This window comes from Sapajus apella, unplaced genomic scaffold, assembly GCF_009761245.1.
Source record: "Sapajus apella isolate SASKATOON/1434 unplaced genomic scaffold, GSC_monkey_1.0 scaffold48, whole genome shotgun sequence".
In the NCBI taxonomy this organism is placed as follows: domain Eukaryota; kingdom Metazoa; phylum Chordata; class Mammalia; order Primates; family Cebidae; genus Sapajus; species Sapajus apella.
Window position 1 is genome coordinate 320,980 of NW_022436988.1, and position 13,241 is coordinate 334,220.

At 51.1% G+C, this 13,241-nt stretch overlaps 2 protein-coding genes across 6 annotated transcripts in view; one reads left to right on the plus strand and one right to left on the minus strand.

Moving 5' to 3' along the window:
- TBCD (tubulin folding cofactor D) overlaps window positions 1-13,241 on the minus strand; it is a 186,415-nt gene that overhangs the window by 104,987 nt on the left and 68,187 nt on the right. The gene's annotated exons all lie outside the window — the stretch shown is intronic.
- On the plus strand, window positions 1,846-12,331 carry ZNF750 (zinc finger protein 750). The gene is made up of 3 exons (XM_032241195.1): window positions 1,846-2,462; window positions 9,133-10,740; window positions 10,882-12,331. Exons 2-3 carry the CDS (start codon window positions 9,308-9,310, stop codon window positions 11,618-11,620), a joined length of 2,172 nt encoding a protein of 723 aa, XP_032097086.1. The 5' UTR covers window positions 1,846-2,462; window positions 9,133-9,307; the 3' UTR covers window positions 11,621-12,331.

Genomic DNA, 13,241 nt, shown 5'->3' on the forward strand with positions numbered 1-13,241 from the left:
CAGGCCAGGTTCGTGGTGTGGGGGGGACTCCACAGGCCAGGTGCGTGGTGTTGGGGGGGGGGACTCCACAGGCCAGGTTCATGGTGTGGGGGGGACTCCGCAGGCCAGGTGTGTGGTATTGGGGGGACTCCACAGGCCAGGTGCGTGGTGTTGGGGAGGGACTCCGCAGCACCAGGACCACGGAGGAACCTGGAGGAGCAGGGACAGCAGAAAACACCTCAGACCCAAGAAGCACAGTGCCCCGCCAGAGGGAGGAAGCTCAGACTCTCCCTCATCCATGGGACAGGTCCCTAAAAAGCTCCAGGTCTGTGGCACCAGAGAACTCTGGGGGTGGGGCAGGGTGGGCCTAACCCAGGGAGCACTGGAGCAGGCCTCCCTCCTGTGCAGGAGACAGGCTGACTGTCTGAGGTGCTCAGCAGAGGCCCTGGAGGCCAGGCAGCCACACTGAGGACGCAGGGAGGGCACCAGGCATGGTGCCACGCTCCTGCAGTTGTGGCCACCCGGGAGGTTGAGGCAGGAGAAGCGCCTGAGGACAGGAGTTCGAGTCCAGCCTGGGACCCCAGGTCTCAAAAAACAAACAAACACAGGGAGAACACCCACCCCTATTCCTCCACCCCCCACTAAAAGAAAGCTATCACTAAAATCCTCAGATAAGAAAAGCTACTGTAACTACCACACGAGAATGGGATGCTATAAAAGGAACACTCAAAACAAAACAGAACTCACGGAAACCAAAATTAGAAAGGTGACAGAAGGGACCAGAAGGGACACTGACCATCTGCAGCCCAGCCTTCTGGAGGACTGGAACCTTCCACCTTGCTCTCTGACATCCTGAGCCACCACACAGCTGACCACCCTCCTAGGAGGCCTCTGAAGTGCTCAGTGGAGGATGATCTCAGGCTTCCAGCTGCCCCCTCCAGGACACAAGGCAGGTGAGTGAAGTTGTCCTAGACCCTCCAGACCAGTCACCTGGCCGCTTTCTCCCACTAGGCCAGCCCCGCCGGTGTGCATGAACAGAAGCAGCACTCAGCCATGCCCAAACTCCTGACAAATTATCCTGAGACAGAATAAAATGGTGCTCATTTTAAGCCATCCAGCCAGGAACCTGCTGTTTCTTGTGATGAGACTTACATAACTCTTCATAAAGTATGTGGATGTCTCATTTGGACAAAAGTCACCAAAAAAACATCCTAGTGGATCAAACGATCCTGGGCAACATGGCAAAACCCTGTCTCTACACAAAATTTGCCAGACGCGGTAACTGTGCTTATAGTCCCAGCTGCTGGGGAGGCTGAGGCGGGAGGATCGCTGGAGTCCAGGAGGCTGAGGCTACGGTGAACCATGATCTTGCCACTGCTCTCCAGCTTGGGTGACAGAGACCATGTCTCAAAAAACAAAAAGCAATTAAATGTGAAAGTCAAGCAAGGCCATGTAAAATCTTAAGTCTTAAGGAAAAACATTAAAAACAAAAACAAAAAAACAGCACGTCCGTCCTGGTCAGCTTGTCCCTACGCCACAGCCCCGCAGCCTCTGCCCCGCAGCCTCAGGCTCCACCACGGGCCGGCCACCAGCTCATCCCATCTGCTTCCCCAGTCCCCAAACTGACACCACATTCCTACCTTCACTAAAGCCGGGGTGACGGCCTTGGATTAAATAAGCAAGCAAGCAGTTTGGGGGAGTGGGAAGTAGAGATAAAAGCTGGCCTCCCCAAAAAAAAGCTGGCCCCAAAATTAAGCGCCTCTGCAATTTAAAGTTGGGGGTGCTTTGTGGGAGTACACAGCGGGCCCCCTCCTCTGCACGTGCACACCTTGCCGCAGCCCTTGCGGTGCCTGGGGACGGGCAAGCTCCGGCAGGTCCCTGCAGCCAGGCGCTGGGGTAAGCTGCCTCCCTGCCGGCTCAGCTCCCGAGGAGGACCAGGGACAGAGGCTCTTGGGAGCGGGGTAGAGGGTGGAAGGCACACAGACCCTACAGGGCTCACTGGACCCTTCATGGCAAGGACACCATGAATGCAGTACCTGCTGCGTACACATGCTCGAGTTCTAAAGAAAAGTCTCACACGTCTTTATGGTAACGTCAAATATTCATTGGGTGTGATGAGTAGAGTCATCCATATTCTCACTGTGGACACACGTAAAGCCCCCGACCTGTGGCCACCCAGGCAGCACCGAAACCGCATTCACAGACAGCGGCAGAGCCTGCGAGATACTTGCTCGCAGGGTCCAGGGCTGGGGAGGCTGCCCGCAGCAGCTCGGTGGGTGCAAACACATGAATCGTAGCTGCGGGCAGGAGGAATATCAGGTGCATCTCTACGCCCTGAGGGCTCAACTCCTACACTTAAATCCCTCCCACTGGAACAGCCGGCTCCAGTTTCACCCAGCAAGCGTGAGAACAAGTACTGCTTCCTGAGCACCTCCAGCCACCGGCACCCAGACCCGGCCACATCCCAGCAGTGCCCACCTCTGGTAAGTACTTACTATTTCTTTTCAAAGTCAAGTTTTCTTTTAAAACTCTTCTCAGGCATATCTAAAATACCTAGCTGAGCGCAGCGTTTGCCCGTGTCTGCTCTGCCTTGCTCTGGGCTCCGAGGATTACTCAGGATCCAGCAGGTGCACGGCTGGGATGCAGACCATGGTTACAAAACTTACAATGAGGCCGACACTTTATTCTAAGAACATGAACAAGCTTATCCAGAAATCAACTCCTTGTTCTGCCCTAAAATTCATAAAAGTTAAACCAACACAAATCCCTATTATTGCTTAACTGTTCCTAACCTCAAAAACAAACTGCAATAAATGCCACCAAGAGGGAAGGGTCATATTTACGTGTGTGTCGTGTATGTATATCACACAGAGCTGAATCTAAAGAGATATATGTGTGTGGTGTATGTACATTAGACAGAGCTGAATTCAGGGTTCTATGTGTGTGGTGTATGTACATTAGGGTGAATTTAGGGTTCTATGTGTGTGGTGTATGTACATTAGGGTGAATTTAGGGTTCTATGTGTGTGGTGTATGTACATTAGGGTGAATTTAGGGTTCTATGTGTGTGGCGTATGTACATTAAGGGGAATTTAAGGTTCTATATGTGTGGTGTTTTACATTAGGGTAAATTTAGGGTTATAGATGTGTGTGATGTATGTACATTAGGGCTGAATTTAGAGTTCTGTGTGTGGGGGGTATGTACATTAGACAGGGCTGAATTTAGGGTTCTATGTGTGTGGTGTACACTAAGGTGAATTTAGGGTTATATATGTGTGTGGTATATGTACATTAGGGCTGAATTTGGAGTTATATGTGTAAGGTGCATGTACATTAGACAGAGTTGAATTTAGGGTTGTACGTGTGGTGTATGTACATTAGACAGGACCGAATTTTACATCCAGTTTAACTTTTAAAACTTTTAAAGTTTAAAATAAGGACTTTAGCTTACATAAATTTTAAAACCGGACATAAGCTTACAAAAACAAAACCAAACAGAAGGGGCGAAGTTTGTGTTTGGTTGTGAAGGTTCTTATGTACATACATACACAGACACAAAAAGGGCTGTATCCTTCTATGAAATTTCTCATAAATCTGACTTGGAGGGGAACAACTCTTGACCAAGCATGATCCGTCCACATTTGCTACCCGAATTTTCACTGCGCATTAGCAAACGCCTTCCAGCGTTTCTGACCTGAGGCGGCGGCTGTGAAGTGCTGCGCGTTCGTTTACAAGCTCAGGTCTGTGACTCGGGATCTCCTGCCGAAACTAGAACAAGAGCCCCTGCTTGTTTTTCTGGATCCATCCTTCCAAATTAGACTGTCTTTTCCCCAGGTCACGGCTGTCCTGAGGTCTATCCTTCATGTTAAAGAACCGAAAGGCAGGGAGGGAGTGGTGGCCAATCTCTGGAAAAGCTCAATTGGAGTAAAACTCACAAATCTCGTTCTTGCAACATCCCGGTGTGTAGGCGACAATGGCGTGTCCTTGAGTTATGCAACAACGCCACATCACAATATTGTAATTACAGCATGCTCTTCACAACACTCCAGCCGAGGAGGCTCCTTGCCAGACAGCTGGACACCAGCAGAAGGAGCATTACAGCACAGTCTCGGGGCACGGGTTAGGACACATGACAAGCATAGTTACCCAGCCGGCCACGGAAACGTCCTAGCAAGTTAAACTATAATTACCTCCACTGTGTCCTATCAAAGTTTTTTTTTTTTTTTTAAGAACTCTTTCTCTTATCTATTTTTTAAAGTTCAAACTCCTTAGAAACTTGTTAAGCACACAAACCACTCACCATTACCCTAAAACTGGCAGCTGCACTGACTGTCCACACTTAGGAAGCTTTGGAGAGACAGTGCTTTAAAAACAAGACAGACACAACCTGGTGGCCAACCGAAACCACTCAGTCTTCAAAGGAGTGTCTGTGTGGGCAGCTACACCCCAACACCCAGCCCGGTGCACACCGAGCAGGAAGAGAAGTAAACTCTCAGCTCAGCGCACTTCCCCACGACATTTAAAATGCTTAGAAAGGCAGAGTGGCATCTGTAAATGTAGCAAGAAAAACTTGGTGAAAGCTCAGCTGGATCCTGAGCATGTTTTAAGCCACTGCACCCCACTGTTCTTACGGCCTTTAGGGTAGACACTGTCTACACTGGCTGCCTGGTCTGAAATAATTTGGAGAAAGAAGGCTTTGCGCTAGGCCAGGCTCAGAGGAGGTGTGCTGGAAGCGAGCACACATTAGCCAGCAGCAGGCGGGGAAGACTGTGCATGAGTATTTCAGTAACAGCCACCTTTGATCCAGATCTGGAACCTCTGTGGAATGGAATGTCCACCCTGCTAATGCTTCCTGCCGATAGCGTGGGAAATAAGACAGGGATGAGCCCCTCCTTCAGGACCACACTGAGGTCTTAGCTGTAAACCACACTAGCACTGCAGTTCTCAAATGAAAGCCAAATAATGAACGAGACTGTGCTTTTATTAATTAACTAAAATAGAAACACGCCTCCCCAAGGAGAGGAAGATGTCCAGAGCTTCTCTATCACCTTTGGAGAAAAACCGTACCTCTAAATGCAAATACAAATGACTGTACACAGCTCAAGTTCTGGGTTACACTGTTTGGGCAACACTATACCCTTCCGGGAATATTAAACGCCAGCAGCTGCCAGGGCACCACGTCGGGCTGGAGAAACTGACCGGACACAGACCAAGTCAAACTTTGTGCCCACAGACAGATGTGACCACCCGAGGTCCTGGCTGTGGGGTTTGGTTTCTTCATCCTTATAAGCCTCACTGAAGCAGGACACAGAACTCCCAGGCTGACATCATCATCATTTGAAAGCTTACAAAAGCAGCAATTTTACCCCACTTACCTCCCTGACACTATTGCAGTTTTATAGACCAGGCGAACTCCGCCCGGCTTACCTCTGAAACAGCTGTGCTCCCTGCTTTAATTAGCAAATTGTGCAAGCCTGAAAGGTCAGTTTATCCAAGGTTACTAAAACTACCGCCGAGACTCTGCTTTACACACATTCCCTTCAAGCCAGGAAACTCTGAAACGCTCTCAGCCACCAGAGGCTTCCTCCCCACCATGTCACGTCTGCATACAAATTGATCAAAGAACAAAGGGGCAAATCGCTCAAAACTTTAGATAATTACATCTGACTAAAAAAGTACACGTTAATTTAAAAGCAATTATTTTCCTAATTACTATTTGGGGCAACAGCGTAACTTACAGGCAACTTGCCTCCTGTAAAGCTTTTGAGAAACTCTAACCAACACGGATTTTTTTTTCTTGTTTTTTTGTTTTGTTCTGTTTGTTTGTTTTGCCTGAATGTGAAATAATACTGCTTCGGAAACTAAAGTCCTCGTTTTCTTAAATCCTGAGGGGATCATCTGCTCCTCTGCGCGCTTGTTTCAGGCGCTAGAGGTGGCGTTTCTATGGCCGTACCCCCAGTATCGCGAGGACGCGGCTCTCACTTCAGGAACGTTTTGCAACTGTCATCGTTTTGATCATGATGCTTCCAGCTAGTGATGAAATCATCAGTTTTCAGATCCCTGCCATAACATATCCTATACAATCATGGGAACCTGACTTGCAGAGGTTCTCACGCCTTCAGAACCAGGGAGCTCAGTGAGACGTGCCCGCACAGGCCCCACTGATCTGCCAGGCCCAGTGCTTGGCTGGAACCAGGCACCGGCTTCTCTGCTTCCTGAAGGGAGGCAGGGAAGCTGCTTTTCACCCGGGGCAAGTCTGCCCCACAAGGTAGGGACTGAGCCCATAAAGAATTGTTTCACGTTCTTTCTTCTGACAGGGGAAATGAGAAAGAGAAAGCTATCGTGATGGGTTTAATTTCCTTGGCTTTCACCTGGGGCCTGGTAGCTTCCCTGGCAGCCCATGGGAGAGAGGGCTGAGCAGGGGTCTGAGCCCCAGGGTGTCACCTGACACCCTCTTTGGCTTGGTTACGGGGTAACAAACATCAAGTCCTCATCCAAACCCCTGCCGCACTGTCCCTGCTACACAGAAACTCTCATCGCAGCGAAGGCGGCAGGTCAGCAGAGCCCCTCCTTAGTAAATCAATGTCTTAAAGAACTTAAAAGTATGTTAATAGAGGAAGTTTGTAGGGGGAAGGGTGGTTCTGTGTGTTTTTAGGAAATGTGAATAAATGAGTAGAGAAACCAGTTTGCTGAGAATAAAATCAGAGCACTTCCCTAGAGTTCGGGGTGGCCATATGGAAGCCCAGCCTCCAGTCCTGCCCTGGCATGTGGGAGGAAGGACACAGGGATGCAGGCAGGAGGAGGGGGGTCCCTCACTTCAGGGACGGCTGACTCCTGGGCGCGTGTGCACACACACGCACGCACGCACACACGGCTCTATTCAAGGGGTGGCTTTTCATTTGACTTTAACCACCCTGATGTCTACATACTCACAGACTCAAGACCGGGCACATCTGCCCATTCCCTACAACAAATCTGCATTTGAAACCGTTTATTAAATCATTTCCATCTAGCCGTTTTCTGAGGCAGGGTCTCACCGCGCCCAGGCTGGAGAACAATGGCTTGATCACTGCTCCCTGCAGCCTCAAACTCCTGGGCTCAAGGGATCCTCCCAACTCGGCCTCCCAACATGTGGGGTATCAAGCGTGAGCCCCCACACCCAGCCCTTCATTTAACTTTATTTTTATGCATTATTTTAATTATACTTTAAGTTCCAGAACACAATTGCAAAATGTGTAGGTCTGTTACATAGAAACACATGTGCCATGGTGTTCTGCTGCACCTGTCAACCCATCATCTAGGTTTTAAGACTACCTGCGTTAGCTATTTATCCTAATGCTCTCCTTCCCCCCCCCCCCCCCCCCCAGACAGGCCCCAATATGGGATGTTCCCTTCCCTGTGTCCATGTGTTCTCACTGTTCAGCTCCCACTTATGAGTGACTACACGCGTGTTTGGTTTTCTGTCCCTGCGTTAGTTTGCTGAGGACAGTGGCTTCCAGCTTCATTCCTGTAAAGAACATGATCTCATTCTTTTTAATGGCTGCACAGTATTCACATGGTGTATATGCACCGCATTTTCTTTATCCAGTCTATTATTGATAGGCATTTGGGTCATTTATCTTTAAGCTGTTTGAAAATATTTAGATACTAAAGACCTTTTTACATTTGTAATAGAAATTAAAAGTGCTCAGCCCTGACCCACTGTACCTCCACCCCATGCCCCCATGCTGTCTCCCAGACACCGCTGCTGCTTGGGTAGCTCCAGGCCCTGCTGCCACATGGAGAGCCCCAGACTTTCAAAGCCTTTGTTCTCGACCTTGGCTTAGGAGGCGGAGTGAGGGCCCCAGCAGTGTGCAGCGAAGCCTCTGAAGGAAACCTGGTGGGGGAAGGGAGACACGGAGACCCTCTGGAAGAATCCGGAAGTGCAGGCCAGCCCTGACATCACAGACGCAGCCCCGGTCCTGAGTCCCTGGGACCCACAGTCCCAGGACCTGAGCGGGTGTGGCCAGAGGGCTGGACCCACTCCCTAAAGGTTAAAGGACAGGGCAGCTTCCTCCCATGACCAACCAACTCTAAAGCAGACACACTCTAGTCTCCTCTCAGGTGTAGGTATGGCAAAGCTTTGGTTCTGCCATTTGGAGGTGCAGCTGGATGGGCAGGGGCTGCTGGCCACGCCTCGTGGCCAGCAGGAACGGGGTGACCGTGAAAGCACATCCCACAATGCTGGTGTCACTCACAGGATGTATAAATTCACCCCGACAGTATTTCAACCATTTAGGTCAACATAAATACAGCATTTATATTCACATCTGAGGCCTAAATGGTGCTTAATGACAAAGTTGACTTTAGAAGCAGTAGGGTGGAGTCCTGTGTTTGAATGTTCTTCATTTTTAAATAACCACACGTAGAATACACCAACAGCATGGCTGAAGAGGGCAGAACGGCTGAAGTGCTTAGGGATCAGCCCCAAGAGAGGCAAGGAGCGCCCCTGGTCTCGGGCTCCGCAGACCGACAGCAGGGCACTTAGGCGAGCTCCCGGCATGCTGCACTTGGGTGAGCCCCCGGCCGGCAGGCAGAGGCAGGCAGATGGTGGCCAGCCCACGCCCTGTGCAAAAGTGAGGGAGCACTCTGCGACTACGGGGTGCATGTCAAGGGGAAACGGCCCCAAATCCGTTTGCATTTAACATGACAGTATGGGCAATCACACTGCCACTGTTTCAAGCGTGTGACCCCTGGAGCAGAATCGGGCAGCACTGGGACAGGATGCTCTCCAGACCCTGGAAGGGGGCTCAGCATCCTCAGTCCCCACAGGGTGTCCTCAAGTAAAGGTCCAGGTCACAGGGTAAGAGTTCCCAAAATTCAAAGACTTACAGGCATTCTCAGAACAGACTCACACCACACTCCACCTCTAGGCCCCAAGGCAACTCTTTCAGATCAGGCTCAGAAAACAGAAAACATGGTGGAGACTTGGCAGCCGGGTTACCAAGGACAGGGCTGCTTCTGTGACCGGCAGCCACTCCCCTCAGGAGCGGGCGGTCTCAGCCCTTTGGAGGCTCTGCTTCAGGGCTCCTGAGGCTCTGGGGCGAGCTGAGGCCGGCTTCTCGCCGACCCCTCACCCGCCACTCTGACACCAAGACTCTGTTCTTTGTTGCAGCTCCTAGATGACGGAGGCTCTTGCTAGGCCCTCGGCACAGAGAGCTGGCTTCCGATAGGCGTGCTCGGAAAAGAAAGGAAAGCAAGAGGTGCCTCTTCAAAAACCACGGAGTCCACGAGGCGTCGGCAGTGACCACGCCACTGAGACGGTCAGAGTCTGAGGCATAAGGAGGAAAATGAGTCTCCTCAAAGAGCGGAAGCCAAAAAAGCCACATTACATCCCACGGCCTCCAGGAAAGCCCTTCAAGTACAAATGCTTCCAGTGCCCCTTCACTTGCAACGAGAAGTCACATCTTTTCAATCACATGAAGTACGGTCTCTGTAAAAACTCCATTACTTTAGTATCAGAGCAGGATCGAGTTCCCAAGTGCCCTAAATCTAACTCACTAGACCCTAAGCAAACCAACCAGCCCGATGCCACAGCAAAGCCAGCCTCTTCCAAGTCTGTCGCAAACGAACTCTCCGCTTTCAACTTGAAGCTTCAGCACAGCTCTTCCAGGGAAGACATCAAGGAAAACCTGGAGCTACAGGCCCGGGGGACCCACAGGTGCCCGGGACAGAAGCCAGCCCTCCACCGGGAATCGGCGTGTGGGAGCCCAGCTCCGGAAGCCGCCCTCGGCGCCCAGCCTGCTCTGGAAGGCGCAGCTCGGCCTTCTGCATTTGTTCCAGTCGGCGAGCACAGACTCAAAGGGCCAGACAACGCCGAGGCGCCCGAGATCCTGGCTTTACCCAACCCCGAGGCTAAGGCCACCCCCTTCCACACCAAGTCTGCCTTCCACACTCCTGGCTACCCCTGGAAAGCTGGTTCACCTTTCCTCCCACCAGAGTTTCCACATAAAATTTCATCTACAAAGGGGCTTGGGGCCATTTCTCCTTACATGCACCCCACGATCCCAGAGTACCCACCCCACTTTTACACAGAGCATGGGCTGGCCAGCATCTACTCACCTTACCTGCTGGCTGGGAGCTCGCCCGAGTGTGATGCACCCCTGCTGTCGGTCTACGGAGCCCAGGACCCAAGACACTTCCTGCCTCACCCGGGGCCAGTCCCCAAGCACCTCACTCCATCTCCAACATACGATCATTACAGGTTTTTCCAGCAGTATCACTCTAATCTGCCACTTCCTTACGGATTTTACAGGCCAGAGTCTGCGTTTTCCTCCTATGCTCTCAGACTCCCGCCCGTCACTGGCCTCACCCGAGATCACAGCTCTCACCTGCTTGAAGAAGCCACCCTGGTCTATCCAGCCTCGAGTCCTTTCAAGCTAAACCCTTCAGACCCCAACAGAAAACACGTCGAGTTTGAAAGTCCAATTCCGGAGGCGAAAGATTCCTCCAAGGCTGGACAGAGGGACACAGAAGGGTCCAAAATGAGCCCCCGCGCAGGGAGCGCAGCCACAGGCTCCCCAGGGCGGCCAAGCCCCACCAACTTCACGCAGACGAGCCAGACCTGCGAAGGCCTGTGCGACCTCTCCAACAAGGCAGCCTCCGCTGTGCTGGGAAGACTCTGCCAGCCAGAGCAAAGCCTCACAGCCTTCAAGCCTGTCAAGAAAAGCACAGACTGCCTACATGCTGAGGCTCCTGAGACCAGAGCGGAGTCTCCAATAAGGTAAGAAGCTGTCATGTTTAAAACCTGCAGGGGAATGTTTCTGGTGGGGTTCCATGAGCCAGATCTACACTTGCTCAAACCGCTTCACACAGTTGCTTTTCTAAGCAAGCTCCTACTAAGCTTTCTCTTGGCTTCTTCTAGCCTCAATGCTGGGAATGGAGAGCCTCCCGCTCAGACAGGAAGCACCTCTCTCGTCTTGGAGGCCACGCCTTCCAGTCCAGAGGACAGCTCCAGGATGGGCCCCCTCAACCTCTCCAAGAAATCAGAGATGAAGCCGGCAGACACCCACAAACTCATGTACCAAGGCAGCCCCCAGGCAGAACCCACCAGCTTCTCCGAGCTGCAGGACCTTCCTCTCAATCTCTCGGTGAAGGACCCCTGTAACACCCAGGCCCCAAGGCCGCCCTTCCCCAGTCGACCACGAGCTGCAGAACCAGCTGCTGCTGCTGCTCCAAAAAAGGCTGGGACAGAAGGTTCCGAAGATGGGCCTGACCACCCTGAGACCAGGCCGGAAAGCCTCGACAGTGACGAGGCCCCACGCACAGGCCCCGGCGAGGAGGCCACAGCCACATGCACAGTGGACAGCAGCGAGGAGCAGAAGCAGACAGCGGCCGTGGCCCTGTGCCAGCTGGCAGCCTACAGCCCTGGGAACGTCCGGGTAGGCGACGGGGACACTGCGGCCCCAGAGCCTACCTGCCAGCAAGACACACCCACACTCAGCTCCATGGAGAGCCAAGAGGCCCAGTGTGACCTCAGACCCAAAGGACAAAAGAGGACAAGTCAAAGAGATGCTGGAAAATCCCAGCAAGGAGCTAAGAAGGCGAAGCTGCAGGACACGGCGAGAGTGTTCACACTGCGGAGAAGGGCCCGGGTGTCCTAACGCCGCGCTCACACACGTGCTCGGAGCCAGGGCCACACCAAGCCTTCCACGGCAGCGCGTAGCACCATATCTGAACTGGCACTTCCACATTTTTACAAATGCAGCTTCCTCCTTCTTCTCAAAAAAAAAAAAAAAAAAACAAAAACCAAAAAAACCTCAATTCAGTTCAGTTTTAATAAATATTAAGCATGAACATTAAAACGTGCTTCTACTTTTGGTTGTAAAAACATCTGAATGACTATAAGACTGATAAGTACTTTGAAGTGTAATCCATCTTACAGAAAATCTTTTATAAATGTTTCCTTATAAATATCTTAGCATTAGAACAAATGGTTTTTACTGTTTTTCTATTAGCTCTAGCTGCATATTTGAAGTAAATGACAATTACTGGAAAAAGGGTCAGAAAAAACATTTTCAGTGCTAGCATGAAAGTGCCGTATATTAAAAAAATGTGATTTGTTATAACTAAATAACACACAAATATCACAAGGCTATTTATACAAATAATTTATTTCCACTAGGGAAAGCGTATTACTGGTGACGGTATTATCAATTTATTCTACTTGCTTATAATGTTACAGTGAATGTTCTGGCTTACTCTGCCTCATTTTCCACGCCCCAAATGATGTGTATGTTCCTAATTTTCAAATAAACTCATATGAACCATAAGGGCACATAAAATGAAGATAAACATAAACCTGTCACCCTTTAGAATATTTTTCCATAATACTCCATGAAAAAGAGTTGACTGAGAAGGTGGCAATTAGCCTGTGAAAAGGGCATATCTGCGGGCACGTGTGCGCACATGCAATCACGTGGGTGCACGCGTGTGCACATCTGCGGGCGCATATGTGCATTCAATTGTGTGGGTGTGCACATGTGCACATCTGAAGGCACACGTGTGCGTAATCTATCATGTGGGTGTGCATATCTGGGCGTGTGCGCAATCTATCGTGTGGGTGTGTGCATGTGCACATCTGTGGGTGTGCACATGCTATCTGCAAGTGTGTGTGGGGGCTTATCTGTGGGTATGCGCATGTGCCTATCTGCACATGCAGATAGGGTGTGCACTTCTGCATCTGTGCATGTGTAAGCATGGGAGTGTGCACGCGGGTGTAAATCAGTGGTCAAGGACAGGCATGTGCAAGCACACCGGGGCTACTCAAAGGCCATCCGTAGGGTCCTCAGGCTTCAGAGCGCTTTAGGAGCGTGGGCCGGGCTTCCGCAGCCTCAGCCCTACAGCTCTGCTTGAGAAAGGGTTGCCTCCATACCCCCAGTCCCCTCTCACATCCGTCCTTTCTCTCACTTTTCAACAGAGGCAACCTCTCACCCAGCACACTGGAAACCAGGCAGTGGGTGCTGACGATGGGAACTGCTCCCGTGACTGGGAAATGCCTCCTTAATTCAGATGGCTGTCAACGTGTCACTTTCACGGGACTGAGGCCGCCCCGCTGAAGCTGCTCAGTGACGGAGCACAGAGGTCGGGTGCAAGCTTGGAAAAAAGTTGAAACACCAGCATTGCTAAGGCAAAATTTCTGCCATTCCTAGCTACTTACTTGTAAGACTTCTTAGCACTTAAAACTAAAAGTAAAAATAGGGGCTGGGCATGGTGGCTCACAGC